The sequence below is a fragment of the Oncorhynchus gorbuscha genome, unplaced genomic scaffold (assembly GCF_021184085.1).
Source record: "Oncorhynchus gorbuscha isolate QuinsamMale2020 ecotype Even-year unplaced genomic scaffold, OgorEven_v1.0 Un_scaffold_454, whole genome shotgun sequence".
Taxonomy (NCBI): domain Eukaryota; kingdom Metazoa; phylum Chordata; class Actinopteri; order Salmoniformes; family Salmonidae; genus Oncorhynchus; species Oncorhynchus gorbuscha.
Genome location: NW_025745294.1, coordinates 639,941 through 662,922, shown reverse-complemented (window position 1 = coordinate 662,922; position 22,982 = coordinate 639,941). Strand labels below are relative to the sequence as shown.

Here is a 22,982-nt window from a genome sequence, read left to right as displayed (position 1 = left end):
ACAAAGGCCAACGATTTGAGTTGAACACATTGAGTTTGAGTTGTTAGTAGTTTTATGATACAGTAGGATGTGGTGGAGTTGTTAGATAGTACAGTAGTTTTATGATACAGTAGGATGTGGTGGAGTTGTTAGTAGTTTTATGATACAGTAGGATGTGGTGGAGTTGTTAGATAGTACAGTAGTTTTATGATACAGTAGGATGTGGTGGAGTTGTTAGATAGTACAGTAGTTTTATGATACAGTAGGATGTGGTGGAGTTGTTAGATAGTACAGTAGTTTTATGATACAGTAGGATGTGGTGGAGTTGTTAGATAGTACAGTAGTTTTATGATACAGTAGGATGTGGTGGAGTTGTTAGATGGTACAGTAGTTTTATGATACAGTAGGATGTGGTGGAGTTGTTAGATAGTACAGTAGTTTTATGATACAGTAGGATGTGGTGGAGTTGTTAGTAGTTTTATGATACAGTAGGATGTGGTGGGGTTGTTAGTAGTTTTATGATACAGTAGGATGTGGTGGGGTTGTTAGTAGTTTTATGATACAGTAGGATGTGGTGGAGTTGTTAGATAGTACAGTAGTTTTATGATACAGTAGGATGTGGTGGAGTTGTTAGTAGTTTTATGATACAGTAGGATGTGGTGGGGTTGTTAGTAGTTTTATGATACAGTAGGATGTGGTGGAGTTGTTAGATAGTACAGTAGTTTTATGATACAGTAGGATGTGGTGGAGTTGTTGAACAGTACAGTAGTTTTATGATACAGTAGGATGTGGTGGAGTTGTTGAACAGTACAGTAGTTTTATGATACAGTAGGATGTGGTGGAGTTGTTAGTAGTTTTATGATACAGTAGGATGTGGTGGAGTTGTTAGATAGTACAGTAGTTTTATGATACAGTAGGATGTGGTGGAGTTGTTAGATAGTACAGTAGTTTTATGATACAGTAGGATGTGGTGGAGTTGTTAGATAGTACAGTAGTTTTATGATACAGTAGGATGTGGTGGAGTTGTTGAACAGTACAGTAGTTTTATGATACAGTAGGATGTGGTGGAGTTGTTAGTAGTTTTATGATACAGTAGGATGTGGTGGAGTTGTTAGATAGTACAGTAGTTTATGATACAGTAGGATGTGGTGGAGTTGTTAGATAGTACAGTAGTTTTATGATACAGTAGGATGTGGTGGAGTTGTTAGATAGTACAGTAGTTTTATGATACAGTAGGATGTGGTGGAGTTGTTGAATAGTACAGTAGTTTTATGATACAGTAGGATGTGGTGGAGTTGTTGAATAGTACAGTAGTTTTATGATACAATAGGATGTGGTGGAGTTGTTAGATAGTACAGTAGTTTTATGATACAGTAGGATGTGGTGGAGTTGTTGGATAGTACAGTAGTTTTATGATACAGTAGGATGTAGTGGAGTTGTTGAACAGTACAGTAGTTTTATGATACAGTAGGATGTGGTGGAGTTGTTAGATAGTACAGTAGTTTTATGATACAGTAGGATGTGGTGGAGTTGTTAGATAGTACAGTAGTTTATGATACAGTAGGATGTGGTGGAGTTGTTAGATAGTACAGTAGTTTATGATACAGTAGGATGTGGTGGAGTTGTTAGATAGTACAGTAGTTTTATGATACAGTAGGATGTGGTGGAGTTGTTGATAGTACAGTAGTTTTATGATACAGTAGGATGTAGTGGAGTTGTTGAACAGTACAGTAGTTTTATGATACAGTAGGATGTAGTGGAGTTGTTAGATAGTACAGTAGTTTTATGATACAGTAGGATGTGGTGGAGTTGTTAGATAGTACAGTAGTTTATGATACAGTAGGATGTGGTGGAGTTGTTAGATAGTACAGTAGTTTATGATACAGTAGGATGTGGTGGAGTTGTTAGATAGTACAGTAGTTTATGATACAGTAGGATGTGGTGGAGTTGTTAGATAGTACAGTAGTTTTATGATACAGTAGGATGTGGTGGAGTTGTTGAACAGTACAGTAGTTTTATGATACAGTAGGATGTGGTGGAGTTGTTGAACAGTACAGTAGTTTTATGATACAGTAGGATGTGGTGGAGTTGTTGAATAGTACAGTAGTATTATGATACAGTAGGATGTAGTGGAGTTGTTAGTGGTTTTATGATACAGTAGGATGTGGTGGAGTTGTTGAAGAGTACAGTAGTTTATGATACAGTAGGATGTGGTGGGGTTGTTAGTAGTTTTATGATACAGTAGGATGTGGTGGAGTTGTTGAACAGTACAGTAGTTTTATGATACAGTAGGATGTGGTGGAGTTGTTGAACAGTACAGTAGTTTTATGATACAGTAGGATGTGGTGGAGTTGTTGAACAGTACAGTAGTTTATGATACAGTAGGATGTGGTGGACTTGTTAGTAGTTTTATGATACAGTAGGATGTGGTGGAGTTGTTAGTAGTTTTATGATACAGTAGGATGTGGTGGGGTTGTTAGTAGTTTTATGATACAGTAGGATGTGGTGGAGTTGTTAGTAGTTTTATGATACAGTAGGATGTGGTGGAGTTGTTGAACAGTACAGTAGTTTTATGATACAGTAGGATGTGGTGGAGTTGTTGAACAGTACAGTAGTTTATGATACAGTAGGATGTGGTGGAGTTGTTGGACAGTACAGTAGTTGTATGATACAGTAGGATGTGGTGGAGTTGTTGAATAGTACAGTAGTATTATGATACAGTAGGAGTGGAGTTGTTAGTAGTTTTATGATACAGTAGGATGTGGTGGAGTTGTTGAACAGTAGTAGTTTTATGATACAGTAGGATGTGGTGGAGTTGTTGAACAGTACAGTAGTTTTATGATACAGTAGGATGTGGTGGAGTTGTTGAATAGTACAGTAGTATTATGATACAGTAGGATGTAGTGGAGTTGTTTAGTTTTATGATACAGTAGGATGTGGTGGAGTTGTTGAACAGTACAGTAGTTTATGTACAGTAGGATGTGGTGGGGTTGTTAGTAGTTTTATGATACAGTAGGATGTGGTGGAGTTGTTGAACAGTACAGTAGTTTTATGATACAGTAGGATGTGGTGGAGTTGTTGAACAGTACAGTAGTTTTATGATACAGTAGGATGTGGTGGAGTTGTTGAACAGTACAGTAGTTTATGATACAGTAGGATGTGGTGGAGTTGTTAGTAGTTTTATGATACAGTAGGATGTGGTGGAGTTGTTAGTAGTTTTATGATACAGTAGGATGTGGTGGGGTTGTTAGTAGTTTTATGATACAGTAGGATGTGGTGGAGTTGTTTGTTTTTGATACAGTAGGATGTGGTGGGGTTGTTAGTAGTTTTATGATACAGTAGGATGTGGTGGAGTTGTTGAACAGTACAGTAGTTTTATGATACAGTAGGATGTGGTGGGGTTGTTAGTAGTTTTATGATACAGTAGGATGTGGTGGAGTTGTTGAACAGTACAGTAGTTTTATGATACAGTAGGATGTGGTGGAGTTGTTAGTAGTTTTATGATACAGTAGGATGTGGTGGAGTTGTTGAACAGTACAGTAGTTTATGATACAGTAGGATGTGGTGGGGTTGTTAGTAGTTTTATGATACAGTAGGATGTGGTGGAGTTGTTGAACAGTACAGTAGTTTATGATACAGTAGGAGGGTTGTTAGTAGTTTTATGATACAGTAGGATGTGGTGGAGTTGTTGAACAGTACAGTAGTTTATGATACAGTAGGATGTGGTGGGGTTGTTAGTAGTTTTATGATACAGTAGGATGTGGTGGGGTTGTTGGACAGTACAGTAGTTGTATGATACAGTAGGATGTGGTGGAGTTGTTGAACAGTACAGTAGTTTATGATACAGTAGGATGTGGTGGAGTTGTTGAACAGTACAGTAGTTTATGATACAGTAGGATGTGGTGGCCTCTTCACACTTTGTGACTGGTGTTTTGTGGGTACTAATGAAGCTGAGGACTTGTCATTTAAACTCTAAAAATGAGTTTATGATAGAGTAAGTTGTTGAGTTGTTGAACAGTACAGTAGTTTATGATACAGTAGGATGTGGTGGAGTTGTTGAACAGTACAGTAGTTTATGATACAGTAGGATGTGGTGGAGTTGTTGAACAGTACAGTAGTTTATGATACAGTAGGATGTGGTGGAGTTGTTGAACAGTACAGTAGTTTATGATACAGTAGGATGTGGTGGAGTTGTTGAACAGTACAGTAGTTTATGATACAGTAGGATGTGGTGGAGTTGTTAGTAGTTTTATGATACAGTAGGATGTGGTGGAGTTGTTAGTAGTTTTATGATACAGTAGGATGTGGTGGGGTTGTTAGTAGTTTTATGATACAGTAGGATGTGGTGGAGTTGTTAGTAGTTTTATGATACAGTAGGATGTGGTGGAGTTGTTAGTAGTTTTATGATACAGTAGGATGTGGTGGAGTTGTTGAACAGTACAGTAGTTTTATGATACAGTAGGATGTGGTGGAGTTGTTGAACAGTACAGTAGTTTATGATACAGTAGGATGTGGTGGAGTTGTTGGACAGTACAGTAGTTGTATGATACAGTAGGATGTGGTGGAGTTGTTGAACAGTACAGTAGTTTATGATACAGTAGGATGTAGTGGAGTTGTTAGTAGTTTTATGATACAGTAGGATGTGGTGGAGTTGTTGAACAGTACAGTAGTTTTATAATACAGTAGGATGTGGTGGAGTTGTTGAACAGTACAGTAGTTTTATGATACAGTAGGATGTGGTGGAGTTGTTGAATAGTACAGTAGTATTATGATACAGTAGGATGTAGTGGAGTTGTTAGTAGTTTTATGATACAGTAGGATGTGGTGGAGTTGTTGAACAGTACAGTAGTTTATGATACAGTAGGATGTGGTGGGGTTGTTAGTAGTTTTATGATACAGTAGGATGTGGTGGAGTTGTTGAACAGTACAGTAGTTTTATGATACAGTAGGATGTGGTGGAGTTGTTGAACAGTACAGTAGTTTTATGATACAGTAGGATGTGGTGCAGTTTGAGTTGTTGAACAGTACAGTAGTTTATGATACAGTAGGATGTGGTGGAGTTGTTAGTAGTTTTATGATACAGTAGGATGTGGTGGAGTTGTTAGTAGTTTTATGATACAGTAGGATGTGGTGGGGTTGTTAGTAGTTTTATGATACAGTAGGATGTGGTGGAGTTGTTAGTAGTTTTATGATACAGTAGGATGTGGTGGGGTTGTTAGTAGTTTTATGATACAGTAGGATGTGGTGGAGTTGTTGAACAGTACAGTAGTTTTATGATACAGTAGGATGTGGTGGGGTTGTTAGTAGTTTTATGATACAGTAGGATGTGGTGGAGTTGTTAGTAGTTTTATGATACAGTAGGATGTGGTGGAGTTGTTGAACAGTACAGTAGTTTATGATACAGTAGGATGTGGTGGGGTTGTTAGTAGTTTTATGATACAGTAGGATGTGGTGGAGTTGTTGAACAGTACAGTAGTTTATGATACAGTAGGATGTGGTGGGGTTGTTAGTAGTTTTATGATACAGTAGGATGTGGTGGAGTTGTTGAACAGTACAGTAGTTTATGATACAGTAGGATGTGGTGGGGTTGTTAGTAGTTTTATGATACAGTAGGATGTGGTGGAGTTGTTGAACAGTACAGTAGTTTATGATACAGTAGGATGTGGTGGAGTTGTTGAACAGTACAGTAGTTGTATGATACAGTAGGATGTGGTGGAGTTGTTGAACAGTACAGTAGTTTATGATACAGTAGGATGTGGTGGAGTTGTTGAACAGTACAGTAGTTTATGATACAGTAGGATGTGGTGGAGTTGTTGAATAGTACAGTAGTATTATGATACAGTAGGATGTAGTGGAGTTGTTAGTAGTTTTATGATACAGTAGGATGTGGTGGAGTTGTTAGTAGTTTTATGATACAGTAGGATGTGGTGGAGTTGTTAGTAGTTTTATGATACAGTAGGATGTGGTGGGGTTGTTAGTAGTTTTATGATACAGTAGGATGTGGTGGAGTTGTTGAACAGTACAGTAGTTTATGATACAGTAGGATGTGGTGGAGTTGTTGAACAGTACAGTAGTTGTATGATACAGTAGGATGTGGTGGAGTTGTTGAACAGTACAGTAGTTTATGATACAGTAGGATGTGGTGGAGTTGTTGAACAGTACAGTAGTTTTATGATACAGTAGAATGTGGTGGAGTTGTTGAACAGTACAGAAGGATGGTGCAGAGAACAAAGCCAGTTGCCAGTGTAATATCATGTGTGTGGACTCATCACCATCTGTGTGCAGCCTCTGCACCAGCTGAGTGCGGTCTGTGCACCAGCTGTGTAAAGGTTGTGTGTGGGAAGCTAAGTAGCGTGAGCATGGTTTCAGTTAGTCACACTGTGTTAATGTTATACTTCTGGTGTCTGTGGCATGTTTGATTTTCCCACAGACACACCAGAGTTTTTTTCTGGGTTAAAATGTGGCTTAGGAGATGGGCGTGGTGGGGTCGTGGCCACTGGTGCAGTCGCCGACTGGACATTTTAGAGACCCTCCTGTTGACCGCAATGACAAAATGTGCAGTTTTAAAGTTCATTTCATTCAAATCTACAAATTTTCGCAACGGCTTATGCTATCTGAGTGACTCAAACATTATAACAGAGTCAATGGGGGCCCCATGCCATGACAAACATACTCCTAAATGCATAATAATAATAACATGAAGTATTCTCCCGGACTTTCTAGGTTTAATATATTTTGGTGATTGTTATTTAAAAATGTATAGGTCCATTATCTTTTCTACGTACTTTATATGTGGTTTTAGTTATTTAAGTTTAGACTGAAAACTTTTTTTTTTTTTTTTTACATCCTGAGAAAAAATGTTTAAAAAAATATATATATTTTATTTATATATATGTACACTACCGTTCAAAAGTTTGGGGTCACTTAGAAATGTCCTTGTTTTTGCAAAACACCAGTCTCAACAGTGAAGAGGTGACTCCGGGATGCTGGCCTTCTAGGCAGAGTTGCAAAGAAAAAGCCAAATCTCAGACTGGCCAATAAAAAGAAAAGATTAAGATGGGCAAAAGAACACAGACACTGGACAGAGGAACTAGAAGGCCAGCATTCCGGAGTCGCCTCTTCACTGTTGACTTTGTGACTGGTGTTTTGTGGGTACTAATGAAGCTGCCATTTGAGGACTTGTCCAATCTGTTTCTCAAACTAGAAACTCTAATGTACTTGTCCTCTTCCTCAGTTGTGCACCAGGGCCTCCCACTCCTCTTTCTATCCTGGTTAGAGCCAGTTTGCGCTGTTCTGTGAAGGGAGTAGTACACAGCGTTGTACGAGATCTTCAGTTTCTTGCAAATTTCTTGCATGGAATAGCCTATTCTCAGAAGAAGAATAGACTGACGAGTTTCAGAAGAAAGTCTTTGATTCTGGCCATTTTGAGCCTGTAACCGAACCCACAAATGCTGATGCTCCAGATATTCAACTAGTCTAAAGAAAGCCAGTTTTATTGCTTCTTTAATCAGAACAATAGTTTTCAGCAGTGCTAACATAATTGCAAAAGGGTTTTCTAATGATCAAATAGCTTTTTAAAATGCTAAACTTGGATTAGCTAACACAACGTGCCATTGGAGCACAGGAGTGATGGTTGCTGATAATGTGCCTCTGTAGTCTGTACACCTATGTAGACATTCCATAGAAAATCTGCTATTTCCAGCTACAATAGTCATTTACAACTTAAAAAATGTTTACACTATTTCTGATCAATTTAATGTTATTTTAATTGACAAAATTAGCTTTCTTTAAAAAACAAGGACATTTCTAAGTGACCCCAAACTTTTGAACGGTAGTGTATATATACAGGACCAGTCAAACGCTTGGACACACCTACTCATTGAAGGGTTTTTCTTTATTTTTACTATTTTCTACGTTGTAGAATAATAGTGAAGACGTCACAACCTATGAAATTACACATATTGAATCAGGCAGTAACCAATTGCTGCAAAGAAACCACTACTAAAGGACACCAATAAGAAGAAGAGACTTGCTTGGGCCAAGAAACGCGAGCAATGGACATTAGACCGGTGGAAATCTGTCCTTTGGTCTGATGAGTCCAAATTTGCGATTTATGGTTCCAACCACCATGTCATTCCAGGTGACTACCTCATGAAGATAGTTGAGAGAATGCCAAGAATGTGCAAAGCTGTCTTCAAGGCAAATGGTGGCTATTTGAAGAATCTCAAATATTAAATTGATTTGTTTAACACTATTTTGGTTACTACATGATTCCATATGTGTTATTTCATTGTTTTAATGTCGTCACTATTATTCTACAATGTAGAAAATAGTAATAATAAAGACAAACCCTTGAATGAGTAGGTGTTTCCAGACTTTTGACTGGTACTATACAGTGGGGCAAAAAAGTATTTAGTCAGTCACCAATTGAGTAAGGCCTGTAATTTTCATCATAGGTACACTTCAACTATGACAGACAAAATGAGAAAAAAAATCCAGAAAATCAAATTGTAGGATTTTTATTTTATTTATTTGCAAATTATGGTGAAAAATAAGTATTTGGTCAATAACAAAAGTTTATCTCAATACTTTGTTATATACCTTTTGTTGGCAATGACAGAGGTCAAATATTTTCTGTAAGTCTTCACAAGTTTTTCACACACTGTTGCTGGTATTTTGGCCCATTCCTCCATGCAGATCTCCTCTAGAGCAGTGATGTTTTGGGGCTGTTGAAGGGCAACACAGACTTTCAACTCCCTCCAAAGATCCCCCCCACACACACACACACACTTATTTTTTTTATACTACTACATACTTTTTATGCTACTACATACTTTTTATGCTACTACATACTTTTTATGCTACTACATACTTTTTATACTACTACATACTTTTTATACTACTACATACTTTTTATTCCACTCCATACTTTTTATACTACTACATACTTTTTATTCCACTCCATACTTTTTATACTACTGACATACTTTTTATACTACTACATACTTTTTATACTACTACATACTTTTTATACTACTACATACATACTTTTTATACTACTACATACTTTTTACATACTTTTTACATACTTTTTATACTACTACATACTTTTTACATACTTTTTATACTACTACATACTTTTTATACTACTGACATACGTTTTATTCTACTACATACTTTTTATACTACTGACATACTTTTTATTCTACTACATACTTTTTATTCTACTACATACTTTTTATTCTACTACATACTTTTTATACTACTACATACTTTTTATACTACTCCATACTTTGGAGATAATTACTGTGAAAGGATTCAGACTACGTCCATATTGTCATATCCCATAATATGCATCAGTCACTCTGGCCTGATTCCTGCTCCATTTCAGCACTGTAACAGAAGGATAGTCTGGTCAATGACGGTGGAAGACATACTATGTGTCCTGGATTGATGATCTTTGAGTCTGTCTGTCCTGTCTGTCGTTGCAGGTTTAGATGGACCTGATGGATGGGGGCTGGGGCTGGGTGGTTGAGTGGGGGGTCAGAGAGTTGGCCTGGCACTGTGGCAGTAGCTCCCTGTCCCATTCCCAGACAGACCTGGGTTCAAATACAATTTGAAATAATTTCAAACTACTTTGTCTGTGCTTTGATTGAGCTTGTCTGGCGTAACGGAACCCATAGATGAGATCCCGCCCATCTGGCACTGCAGGCAGGCTAAAGCAAACGCTCGCACTATTTGAGAAGATATGGAATAGTATTTGAACCCAGGGCCCAGCCAGACGACAGTCCAGCCCAGGCAGGCCACATTGAGAGGCGGTGTACTGGAAGTGATTGGGGTTCATCAGAGATAGACTGGACCGTGCCAGTGGCCTCGTTCCAAATCACACTATTATTGCCTTTTATAGGGGCTCTGGTGAAAAGTAGTGCACTACATCGGGAATAGGGTCTAAAGTAGTGCACTACATCGGGAATAGGGTCTAAAGTAGTGCACTACATCGGGAATAGGGTCTAAAGTAGTGCACTACATCGGGAATAGGGTCTAAAGTAGTGCACTACATCGGGAATAGGGTCTAAAGTAGTGCACTACATCGGGAATAGGGTCTAAAGTAGTGCACTACATCGGGAATAGGGCTCTGGTCTAAAGTAGTGCACTACATCGGGAATAGGGCTCTGGTCTAAAGTAGTGTACTATATATAGGGAATAGGGCTCTGGTCTAAAGTAGTGTACTATATAGGGAATAGGGCTCTGGTCTATAGTAGTGTACTATATAGGGAATAGGGTGCCATTTGGGACCCCATACAGTACTGCCCCCTCCTTCCCTCCACAGCCCCTCCCTTACAGCCATGACCCCCCCTCCCTTACAGCCATGACCCCCCTCCCTTACAGCCATGACCCCCCTCCCTTACAGCCATGACCCCCCTCCCTTACAGCCATGACCCCCCCCTCCCTTACAGCCATGACCCCCCCCTCCCTTACAGCCATGACCTCCCCCTCCCTTACAGCCATGACCCCCCTCCCTTACAGCCATGACCCCCCCCCCTTACAGCCATGACCTCCCCCTCCCTTATAGCCATGACCCCCCTCCCTTACAGCCATGATCCCCCCCCTCCCTTACAGCCATGACCCCCCTCCCCTTACAGCCATGATCCCCCCTCCCTTACAGCCATGATCCCCCCTCCTCCCTTACAGCCATGACCCCCTCCTCCCTTACAGCCATGACCCCCCTCCCTTACAGCCATGATCCCCCCCTCCTCCCTTACAGCCATGATCCCCCCCTCCCTTACAGCCATGATCCCCCCCAGCCCCTTACAGCCATGATCCCCCCAGCCCCTTACAGCCATGATCCCCCCTCCTCCCTTACAGCCATGATCCCCCCTCCCTTACAGCCATGACCCCACCCCTTACAGTCATGACCTCCCCTCCACTTACAGCCATGACCCCCCCCTTACAGCCATGACCTCACCCCCTTACAGTCATGACACCACCCCCTTACAGTCATGACACCACCCCCTTACAACCATGACACCACCCCCTACAGCCATGACCCCACCCCCTTACAGCCATGACCCCCACCCCTTACAGCCATGAGCCTCTTTACAGCCATGACCTCCCCTCCCCTTACAGCCATGACCTCCCCTCCCCTTACAGCCATGACCTCCCCCGCCTTACAGCCATGACCTCCCCTCCCCTGACAGCCATGACCTCCCCTCCCCTTACAGCCATGACACCACCCCCTGACAGCCATGACCTCCCCTCCCCCTGACAGCCATGACCTCCCCTCCCCTTACAGCCATGACCTCCCCTCCCCTTACAGCCATGACCTCCCCTCCCCTTACAGCCATGACCCCACCCCTGCCTTACAGCCATGACCTCCCCTCCCCTTACAGCCATGACCTCCCCTCCCCTTACAGCCATGACCCCACCCCTGCCTTACAGCCATGATCTCCCCTCCCCTTACAGCCATGACCTCCCCTCCCCTTACAGCCATGACCCCACCCCCGCCTTACAGCCATGACCTCCCCCCCCCTTACAGTCATGACCCCACCCCCGCCTTACAGCCATGACCTCCCCTCCCCTTACAGCCATGACCTCCCCTCCCCTTACAGCCATGACCTCCCCTCCCCTTACAGTCATGATCCCCCCCTCCCACTAGCCCTCTACCCATCTATCCCCTCTACATATCTACCTCCTCTACCCCCTACCCATCTATCCCCTCTACATATCTACCTCCACTACCCCCTACCCATCTATCCCCTCTACATATCTACCTCCACTACCCCCTACCCATCTATCCCCTCTACATATCTACCTCCACTACCCCCTACCCATCTATCCCCTCTACATATCTACCTCCTCTACCCCCCTACCCATCTATCCCCTCTACATATCTACCTCCACTACCCCTCTACCCTCACTACCCCCTACCCATCTATCCCCTCTACATATCTACCTCCTCTACCCCCCTACCCATCTATCCCCTCTACATATCTACCTACCTCCTCTACCCCTCTACCCATCTATCCCCTCTACATATCTACCTCCACTACCCCTCTACCCATCTATCCCCTCTACATATCTACCTCCTCTACCCCCTACCCATCTATCCCCTCTACATATCTACCCCCTACCCATCTATCCCCTCTACATATCTACCCCCTACCCATCTATCCCCTCTACATATCTACCCCCTACCCATCTATCCCCTCTACATATCTACCCCCTACCCATCTATCCCCTCTACATATCTACCCCCCTACCCATCTATCCCCTCTACATATCTACCCCCCTACCCATCTATCCCCTCTACATATCTACCTCCACTACCCCCTACCCATCTATCCCCTCTACATATCTACCTCCTCTACCCCCTACCCATCTATCCCCTCTACATATCTACCTCCACTACCCCCTACCCATCTATCCCCTCTACATATCTACCTCCTCTACCCCCTACCCATCTATCCCCTCTACATATCTACCTCCTCTACCCCCTACCCATCTATCCCCTCTACATATCTACCTCCTCTACCCCTCTACCCATCTATCCCCTCTACATATCTACCTCCTCTACCCCCTACCCATCTATCCCCTCTACATATCTACCTCCTCTACCCCCTACCCATCTATCCCCTCTACATATCTACCTCCACTACCCCTCTACCCTCACTACCCCCCTACCCATCTATCCCCTCTACATATCTACCTCCACTACCCCTCTACCCTCACTACCCACCTACTCCTCCACTCCCATCTACCCCCTACCCATCTATCCCCTCTACATATCTACCTCCACTACCCCTCTACCCTCACTACCCACCTACTCCTCCACTCCCAGTACACCTTCTACCCCCTCGACCCTCTACTCATCTACCCCCTCTACCTCCTTTACTTGGGGGCAGCTAGCCTAGTGGTTGGAGTGTTGGACTAGTAACTGAAAGGTTGCAAGATCGAATCCCGAGCTGACAAGGTAAAACATCTGTTGTTCTGCCCCTGAACAAACAGTTAACCCACTGTTCCTAGGCAGTCATTGAAAATAAGAATTTGTTCTTAACTGTTAAAGTTGCCAAGTTAAAGGTAAAATCAAATTAAAATGAAAAAATACCTCCTTTACCTACTCCACAAAAGCCACCATTGTTCCTAGTGCAGGAGGCAGAGAGCAGCAGCTAGGATCCGTCCCTAATGCCCCCCTATTCCCTATATAGTGCACTACTTAGGACCAGGGTCCATAGTCAAAAGTAGTGCACTAAATAGACAATAGGGGGCCATTTGGGGTGCAGCCTTGCAGACCAAGGCAGAGCATGTCATGCCAACACAGGCCTGCTGGAATAACAGAACACACAGTGGTTGGACAGCAGACTTAACATGCAAACCCAGCTCTCTCCACTAAAACTCTGCTCTTAAAAATCACACACTCTCTCTCTCTCTCTCCTCTGCCACCTGCCCCTCTTTCTCTCCCTCTCTCCCCCACCTCTCCCTCTCAATCTCTTTCTCCCTCCCTCTCTTTCTCTCTACATCTCCTCTGCCACCTCCCTCCTCTTTCTCTCTCACTCTCTCCCCCACCTCTCCCTCTCAATCTCTTTCTCCCTCCCTCTCTTTCTCTCTACATCTCCTCTGCCACCTCCCTCCTCTTTCTCGCTCTCTCTCTCTTTCTCCACTCCCTCCCTCTTTCCTCCTCTTCCTCCTCCCAGCCACCTCTTCCTCTCCTCGCCGTGCCGCATCAGACATGGAGCAGGCCCGCCCACAGACCAGCGGGGAGGAGGAGCTACAACTGCAGCTGGCTCTGGCCATGAGCCGAGAGGAGAGTGAAAAGGTAACACTCACACACACACACACACTCACACAGTACACACACACACACTCACACAGTACACACACACACACTCACACAGTACACACAGTACACACACACACACACACACACACACACACACACACACACACACACACACACACACACACACACACACACACACACACACTGAACAAGAGGCACTGACACACTCACACAGTACGTACACACACACACACACACACACACACACTGAACAATAGGCACTGACACACACACTGAACAAGAGGCACTGACACACACACACACACACACACACACACACACACACACACACACACACACACACACACACACACACACTGAACAAGAGGCACTGACACACACACTGAACAAGAGGCACTGACACACTCACACAGTACACACACACACACACACACACACACACACACACACTGAACAATAGGCACTGACACACACACTGAACAATAGGCACTGACACACACACACACACACACACACACACACACACACACACACACACACACACACACACACACACACACACACACACACACACACACACACACACACACACTGAACAATAGGCACTGACACACACACTGAACAAGAGGCACTGACACACACACACACACACACACACACACACACACACACACACACACACACACACACACACACACACACACACACACACACACACACACACACACACACACACACACACACACACACACACACACACACACACTGAACAAGACTGAACAAGAGGCACTGACACACTCTGACTACATGCAGTGTGAGAATGTTATGAATGTGGCTGCCTCCCTCCCACTCATACACACTCCCCTGCAGAGCTCAAATCTCTCTCTCGCTCTCTCTCGCTCTCTCGCTCTCTCGCTCTCTCTCTCTCTCTCTGTCCTCTAAGTGTCATCCATTTCACTGAGCCTTAAATAGAAACCAATATCACCCCTCTCTCTTTGTAACACCTGGCCAATCAAAGACACCGATACTCAGAGTTGGCTGCCGATCTGGCCAATTACAGAGTGCGATGCTGCAGAGTGAACCGCCGGCAGCTGTGCTGAGTGAATGAGTGACTGGACTGGACAGGCTGGAGCTATTGATCCACTGTTAGCTAGCCTGGTATTGATGGCACTGTTAGCTAGCCTGGTATTGATCCACTGTTAGCTAGCCTGGTATTGATCCACTGTTAGCTAGCCTGGTATTGATCCACTGTTAGCTAGCCTGGTATTGATCCACTGTTAGCTAGCCTGGTATTGATCCACTGTTAGCTAGCCTGGTATTGATCCACTGTTAGCTAGCCTGGTATTGATGGCACTGTTAGCTAGCCTGGTATTGATCCACTGTTAGCTAGCCTGGTATTGATCCACTGTTAGCTAGCCTGGTATTGATCCACTGTTAGCTAGCCTGGTATTGATCCACTGTTAGCTAGCCTGGTATTGATCCACTGTTAGCTAGCCTGGTATTGATCCACTGAATGGCCTCTGTGTCTCTGTGTTGTTAGATGGTGCATTCTGCACCGAGGCCTTGGACTGAAAAACACTTAGCTCCTTTTATAAAACACACACAATATCTTAGGTCCTTTTGTTCAACACTACAATATCTTAGCTCCTTTTATAAAACACACACAATATCTTAGGTCCTTTTGTTCAACACTACAATATCTTAGCTCCTTTTATAAAACACACACAATATCTTAGCTCCTTTTATAAAACACACACAATATCTTAGGTCCTTTTGTTCAACACTACAATATCTTAGCTCCTTTTATAAAACACACACAATATCTTAGGTCCTTTTGTTCAACACCACAATATCTTAGGCCCTTTTGTTCAACACTACAATATCTTAGGTCCTTTTGTTCAACACTACAATATCTTAGGTCCTTTTATAAAACACACACAATATCTTAGCTCCTTTTATAAAACACACACAATATCTTAGGTCCTTTTGTTCAACACTACAATATCTTAGCTCCTTTTATAAAACACACACAATATCTTAGGTCCTTTTGTTCAACACTACAATATCTTAGGTCCTTTTGTTCAACACTACAATATCTTAGCTCCTTTTATAAAACACACACAATATCTTAGGTCCTTTTGTTCAACACCACAATATCTTAGGCCCTTTTGTTCAACACTACAATATCTTAGGTCCTTTTGTTCAACACTACAATATCTTAGGTCCTTTTGTTCAACACTACAATATCTTAGGTCCTTTTGTTCAACACTACAATATCTTAGGTCCTTTTGTTCAACACTACAATATCTTAGGTCCTTTTGTTCAACACTACAATATCTTAGGTCCTTTTGTTCAACACCACAATATCTTAGGTCCTTTTGTTCAACACTACAATATCTTAGGTCCTTTTGTTCAACACTACAATATCTTAGGTCCTTTTGTTCAACACTACAATATCTTAGGTCCTTTTGTTCAACACTACAATATCTTAGGTCCTTTTGTTCAACACCACAATATCTTAGGTCCTTTTGTTCAACACTACAATATCTTAGGTCCTTTTGTTCAACACTACAATATCTTAGGTCCTTTTGTTCAACACTACAATATCTTAGGTCCTTTTGTTCAACACTACAATATCTTAGGTCCTTTTGTTCAACACTACAATATCTTAGGTCCTTTTGTTCAACACTACAATATCTTAGGTCCTTTTGTTCAACACTACAATATCTTAGGTCCTTTTGTTCAACACCACAATATCTTAGGCCCTTTTGTTCAACACTACAATATCTTAGGTCCTTTTGTTCAACACCACAATATCTTAGGTCCTTTTGTTCAACACTACAATATCTTAGGTCCTTTTGTTCAACACTACAATATCTTAGCTCCTTTTATAAAACACACACAATATCTTAGGTCCTTTTGTTCAACACTACAATATCTTAGGTCCTTTTGTTCAACACTACAATATCTTAGGTCCTTTTGTTCAACACTACAATATCTTAGGTCCTTTTGTTCAACACTACAATATCTTAGGTCCTTTTGTTCAACACCACAATATCTTAGGTCCTTTTGTTCAACACTACAATATCTTAGGTCCTTTTGTTCAACACTACAATATCTTAGGTCCTTTTGTTCAACACCACAATATCTTAGGTCCTTTTGTTCAACACTACAATATCTTAGGTCCTTTTGTTCAACACTACAATATCTTAGGTCCTTTTGTTCAACACTACAATATCTTAGGTCCTTTTGTTCAACACTACAATATCTTAGGTCCTTTTGTTCAACACTACAATATCTTAGGTCCTTTTGTTCAACACCACAATATCTTAGGTCCTTTTGTTCAACACCACAATATCTTAGCTCCTTTTATAAAACACACACAATATCTTAGGTCCTTTTGTTCAACACTACAATATCTTAGCTCCTTTTATAAAACACACACAATATCTTAGCTCCTTTTATAAAACACACACAATATCTTAGGTCCTTTTGTTCAACACTACAATATCTTAGCTCCTTTTATAAAACACACACAATATCTTAGGTCCTTTTGTTCAACACTACAATATCTTAGGTCCTTTTGTTCAACACTACAATATCTTAGCTCCTTTTATAAAACACACACAATATCTTAGGTCCTTTTGTTCAACACCACAATATCTTAGGCCCTTTTGTTCAACACTACAATATCTTAGGTCCTTTTGTTCAACACTACAATATCTTAGGTCCTTTTATAAAACACACACAATATCTTAGCTCCTTTTATAAAACACACACAATATCTTAGGTCCTTTTGTTCAACACTACAATATCTTAGGTCCTTTTGTTCAACACTACAATATCTTAGGTCCTTTTATAAAACACACACAATATCTTAGCTCCTTTTATAAAACACACACAATATCTTAGGCCCTTTTGTTCAACACTACAATATCTTAGGTCCTTTTGTTCAACACTACAATATCTTAGGTCCTTTTGTTCAACACTACAATATCTTAGGTCCTTTTATAAAACACACACAATATCTTAGCTCCTTTTATAAAACACACACAATATCTTAGGTCCTTTTGTTCAACACTACAATATCTTAGGTCCTTTTGTTCAACACTACAATATCTTAGGTCCTTTTATAAAACACACACAATATCTTAGCTCCTTTTATAAAACACACACAATATCTTAGGCCCTTTTGTTCAACACTACAATATCTTAGGTCCTTTTGTTCAACACTACAATATCTTAGGTCCTTTTATAAAACACACACAATATCTTAGCTCCTTTTATAAAACACACACAATATCTTAGCTCCTTTTATAAAACACACACAATATCTTAGGTCCTTTTGTTCAACACTACAATATCTTAGCTCCTTTTATAAAACACACACAATATCTTAGGTCCTTTTGTTCAACACTACAATATCTTAGGTCCTTTTGTTCAACACTACAATATCTTAGGTCCTTTTGTTCAACACCACAATATCTTAGGCCCTTTTGTTCAACACTACAATATCTTAGGTCCTTTTGTTCAACACTACAATATCTTAGGTCCTTTTGTTCAACACTACAATATCTTAGGTCCTTTTGTTCAACACTACAATATCTTAGGCCCTTTTGTTCAACACTACAATATCTTAGGTCCTTTTGTTCAACACTACAATATCTTAGGTCCTTTTGTTCAACACTACAATATCTTAGGTCCTTTTGTTCAACACTACAATATCTTAGGTCCTTTTGTTCAACACCACAATATCTTAGGTCCTTTTGTTCAACACTACAATATCTTAGGTCCTTTTGTTCAACACTACAATATCTTAGGTCCTTTTGTTCAACACTACAATATCTTAGGTCCTTTTGTTCAACACTACAATATCTTAGGTCCTTTTGTTCAACACTACAATATCTTAGGTCCTTTTGTTCAACACTACAATATCTTAGGTCCTTTTGTTCAACACTACAATATCTTAGGTCCTTTTGTTCAACACTACAATATCTTAGGTCCTTTTGTTCAGCACTACAATATCTTAGGTCCTTTTGTTCAACACTACAATATCTTAGGTCCTTTTGTTCAACACTACAATATCTTAGGTCCTTTTGTTCAACACTACAATATCTTAGGTCCTTTTGTTCAACACTACAATATCTTAGGTCCTTTTGTTCAACACTACAATATCTTAGGTCCTTTTGTTCAACACCACAATATCTTAGGCCCTTTTGTTCAACACTACAATATCTTAGGTCCTTTTGTTCAACACCACAATATCTTAGGTCCTTTTGTTCAACACTACAATATCTTAGGTCCTTTTGTTCAACACTACAATATCTTAGCTCCTTTTATAAAACACACACAATATCTTAGGTCCTTTTGTTCAACACTACAATATCTTAGGTCCTTTTGTTCAACACTACAATATCTTAGGTCCTTTTGTTCAACACTACAATATCTTAGGTCCTTTTGTTCAACACTACAATATCTTAGGTCCTTTTGTTCAACACCACAATATCTTAGGTCCTTTTGTTCAACACTACAATATCTTAGGTCCTTTTGTTCAACACTACAATATCTTAGGTCCTTTTGTTCAACACCACAATATCTTAGGTCCTTTTGTTCAACACTACAATATCTTAGGTCCTTTTGTTCAACACTACAATATCTTAGGTCCTTTTGTTCAACACTACAATATCTTAGGTCCTTTTGTTCAACACTACAATATCTTAGGTCCTTTTGTTCAACACCACAATATCTTAGGTCCTTTTGTTCAACACTACAATATCTTAGGTCCTTTTGTAAAACGCTACAATATCTTAGGTCCTTTTGTAAAACACACAAAAACTCATCGTTGACTAACTTTACAAGCTGAATATTGGTCAACTTTTACAGACTTTCAATTTCCAGTAGTTAGTCCAACTCCTAACCCAGAGCTTATTGATCTACTGGCTGTCGAGAGACAAATATATATGCCATTTAGCAGACGCTTTTATCCAAAGCGACTTACAGTCATGTGTGCATACATTCTACATATGGGTGGTCCCGGGGATCGAACCCACTACCCTGGCGTTACAAGCGCCATGCTCTACCAACTGAGCTACAGAAGGACCCACAAATGATTTCAGGTGTTCTTTTCTCCCAGTTAGTTAACTCATCATTGTCATTTATGGGCCGGAGTCACCTGGTGTCCCTGATGCCCGACTAGAAACACCTGAAAAGCAGAAGTGTTTTGAGTGCAGTCAGCCCTGCTAATAACACGTGGTCCTGTGTAGCTCAGTTGGTAGAGCATGGCGCTTGTAACGCCAGGGTAGTGGGTTCGATCCCCGGGACCACCCATACGTAGAATGTATGCACACATGACTGTAAGTCGCTTTGGATAAAAGCGTCTGCTAAATGGCATATATTTGTCATGTTTTGTCTTATATTGTCTTGTCATTTTGCTTTTCCTTCTGTTCGTTTTCCCCCTGCTGGTCTTTTTAGGTTCGTTCCCTTTTTTCTCTCTCTCTCTTCTCTCTATCGCTCCGTTCCTGCTCCCAGCTGTTCCTATTCCCCTAATCAATCATTTAGTCTTTCCACACCTGTTCCCTATCTTTTCCCCTGATTAGAGTCCCTATTTCTCCCCTTGTTTTCCGTTTCTGTCCTGTCGGATCCTTGTATATTGTTCACCGTGCTGTGTCTTTGTATCGCCCTGTCGTGTCGTGTTTCCCTCAGATGCTGCGTGGTGAGCAGGTGTCTGAGTCTGCTACGGTCAAGTGCCTTCCCGAGGCAACCTGCAGTTTATTATCGAGTCTCCAGTCAGTTCTCGTGATTACGAGTGGAATTGTTTTTTATGCTTTATTTACCGCTCCGATTTGTCTAGGAGTATTGCATATTTCCTTTACTGGATTAAAGACTCTGTTTTCGCCAAGTCGCTTTTGGGTCCTCATTCACCTGCATAACAATATTATTATTATTATTATTATATTAACACCAGCCCCTTTAACACTCCAGCCTGCTCCCCCGGTGGATACTGATGAACAGACTCAGCTCCAGATTGCCCTGAGCCTCAGCAAGGAGGACGCTCAGAAGGTACTGCTGAGATGTAGCCCCTCGAGTCCCCTGCATCCTCATACCCTAAACTAGGCTTGTAAAAATCCAGAAACATTCCCCCAAAATTCCCAGGTTTCCCATAAATCCCGTTTGGAGATCTCTCTCCCTCCTGATTCTGGGAATCGTTCAACTGGGAGTTCTGGGAAATTAGGGAATTTCAGGAAGGTTATGAGAATTTTGCAATGCTAAACCCTAACCCTAACCAAACCATTCTACCTCCTGCTGCTGCAAGCTCTCTCTCTCTCTCTCTCTCTCTCTCTCTCTCTCTCTCTCTCTCTCTCTCTCTCTCTCTCTCACTCACTCACTCACTCACTCACTCACTCACTCACTCACTCACTCACTCACTCACTCACTCACTCACTCACTCACTCACTCACTCACTCACTCACTCACTCACTCACTCACTCACTCACTCACTCACTCACTCACTCTCTTAGACCTGTGGGTTAAATGAACTTTGACCCTGGTTCCTGAACAGCCAAGCAGCTTGCTGTGCTGCACCTTTTCTCTCGTCACAGATGGGATAAGGCTGCATCCTTCTGTTTCCACTAACCAATAGCACCATCTCCCCTCTCTCTCTAGACCAATGGTATGAGATCCCGCCCTCTGACCTCTTCTGGTGTACATGCCAATCCCTGTCTTGGGGAGGGTCAAAGAGGGCTTGCCTTCCATGCAATGTATCAACAATGGTGGCGTTCCAGGTCATCTATTTTGCACATCTCAGCAACCACATGATGTGATACAGCGTTCTTCTGAGATTCGCAGTGCGTCTGTAAAAAGACAACCTGGAACCGCACCAATGTGAATATCAAGGCAGGTTAGGAAGTGTTTTTATTTATCCACCAATGACTGATTTGTATTTCCCCTCCTCCACTCCACCGATTGGCTCCCTTACAGCCGGCCTCGCCTCCTCCGGTTGCCTTGGATATGGATGAAGAGAGACAGCTCCAGATCGCCCTGAGCCTGAGCAAAGAGGAGCACCAGCAGGTAGTGCCCCCGGTAGTGCCCCTGGTCCTGTCCCAGATGGCATCCTAGTCACTATGTAGTGCACTGCGCTATAGTGGCCTGGTAGAATCGGCCTGATCTCGCCAGCTCACATTATGGCGGAGTGAGACAGAAACTCAGACTGCTTGACCAGACTAGCCACATAGGTCTCTGGCCCAAAGTAGTGCACTACATAGGGACTAGGTTTGGCCCACTGAGAGGTGAAGGTGGGGAGCATGTTCTCTCCCCCTGAGCCCCCTGTGTCTTTAAGCCTTCGAGTCCTTCAGCTCTGCTCAACACCTCTCTGTCTTCCTTTCCTTCTGTCTGTCTGGCTGCTCATCACCTTGTCAATGTTTTACCCTCTAGACTGGGAACTCACTCTGTTTCTCTAGACTGGGAACTCACTCTGTTTCTCTAGACTGGGAACTCACTCTGTTTCTCTAGACTGGGAGCTCACTCTGTTTCTCTAGACTGGGAGCTCACTCTGTTTCTCTAGACTGGGAACTCACTCTGTTTCTCTAGACTGGGAACTCACTCTGTTCCTCTAGACTGGGAACTCACTCTGTTCCTCTAGACTGGGAACTCACTCTGTTCCTCTAGACTGGGAACTCACTCTGTTCCTCTAGACTGGGAACTCACTCTGTTCCTCTAGACTGGGAACTCACTCTGTTTCTCTAGACTGGGAACTCTCTCTGTTCTGTCTCCCCTTCTCTCTCTCTCTACCCCCTTCTCTCTCTCTCTACCCCCTCTCTGCCTCTACTTCCCCCTCTCTCTGTCTCCTCTCTCTACCCCCTTCTCTCTCTCTCTACCCCCCTCTCTCTGTCTCTATCCCCCTCTCTCTCCACCCCCTCTCTCTATCCCCCCCCTCTCCCCCTCTCTCTGCCAGGGTGGCACAATGGAAGCAGTTACTCACTGAGTGACTGGTGCTCTCCTCTCTTCTCTGACCGGAGTAGACTCTCTCTCTCTCTGATGTCTTGTCTTCCTTCTCACATGTCTTGTCCAGCTTCTAGACACGTGGTGTTGTTGTGTGACCCGTGTATGTGTTGTGTCTATGTGTATGTGTTGTGTCTATGTGTATGTGTTGTGTCTATGTCTATGTGTTGTGTCTATGTGTTGTGTCTATGTCTATGTGTTGTGTCTA

The 22,982-nt window shown here is 42.1% G+C and overlaps 1 protein-coding gene across 1 annotated transcript in view; it reads left to right on the top strand.

Moving 5' to 3' along the window:
- LOC124018254 (epsin-3-like) overlaps window positions 1-22,982 on the top strand; it is a 62,933-nt gene that overhangs the window by 20,937 nt on the left and 19,014 nt on the right. The window contains exons 6-8 of the mRNA XM_046333520.1: window positions 13,671-13,792; window positions 20,759-20,836; window positions 21,755-21,883. Of these exons, the coding sequence (XP_046189476.1) occupies window positions 13,671-13,792; window positions 20,759-20,836; window positions 21,755-21,883 (329 nt within the window). The remainder of the gene's footprint in view (window positions 1-13,670; window positions 13,793-20,758; window positions 20,837-21,754; window positions 21,884-22,982) is intronic.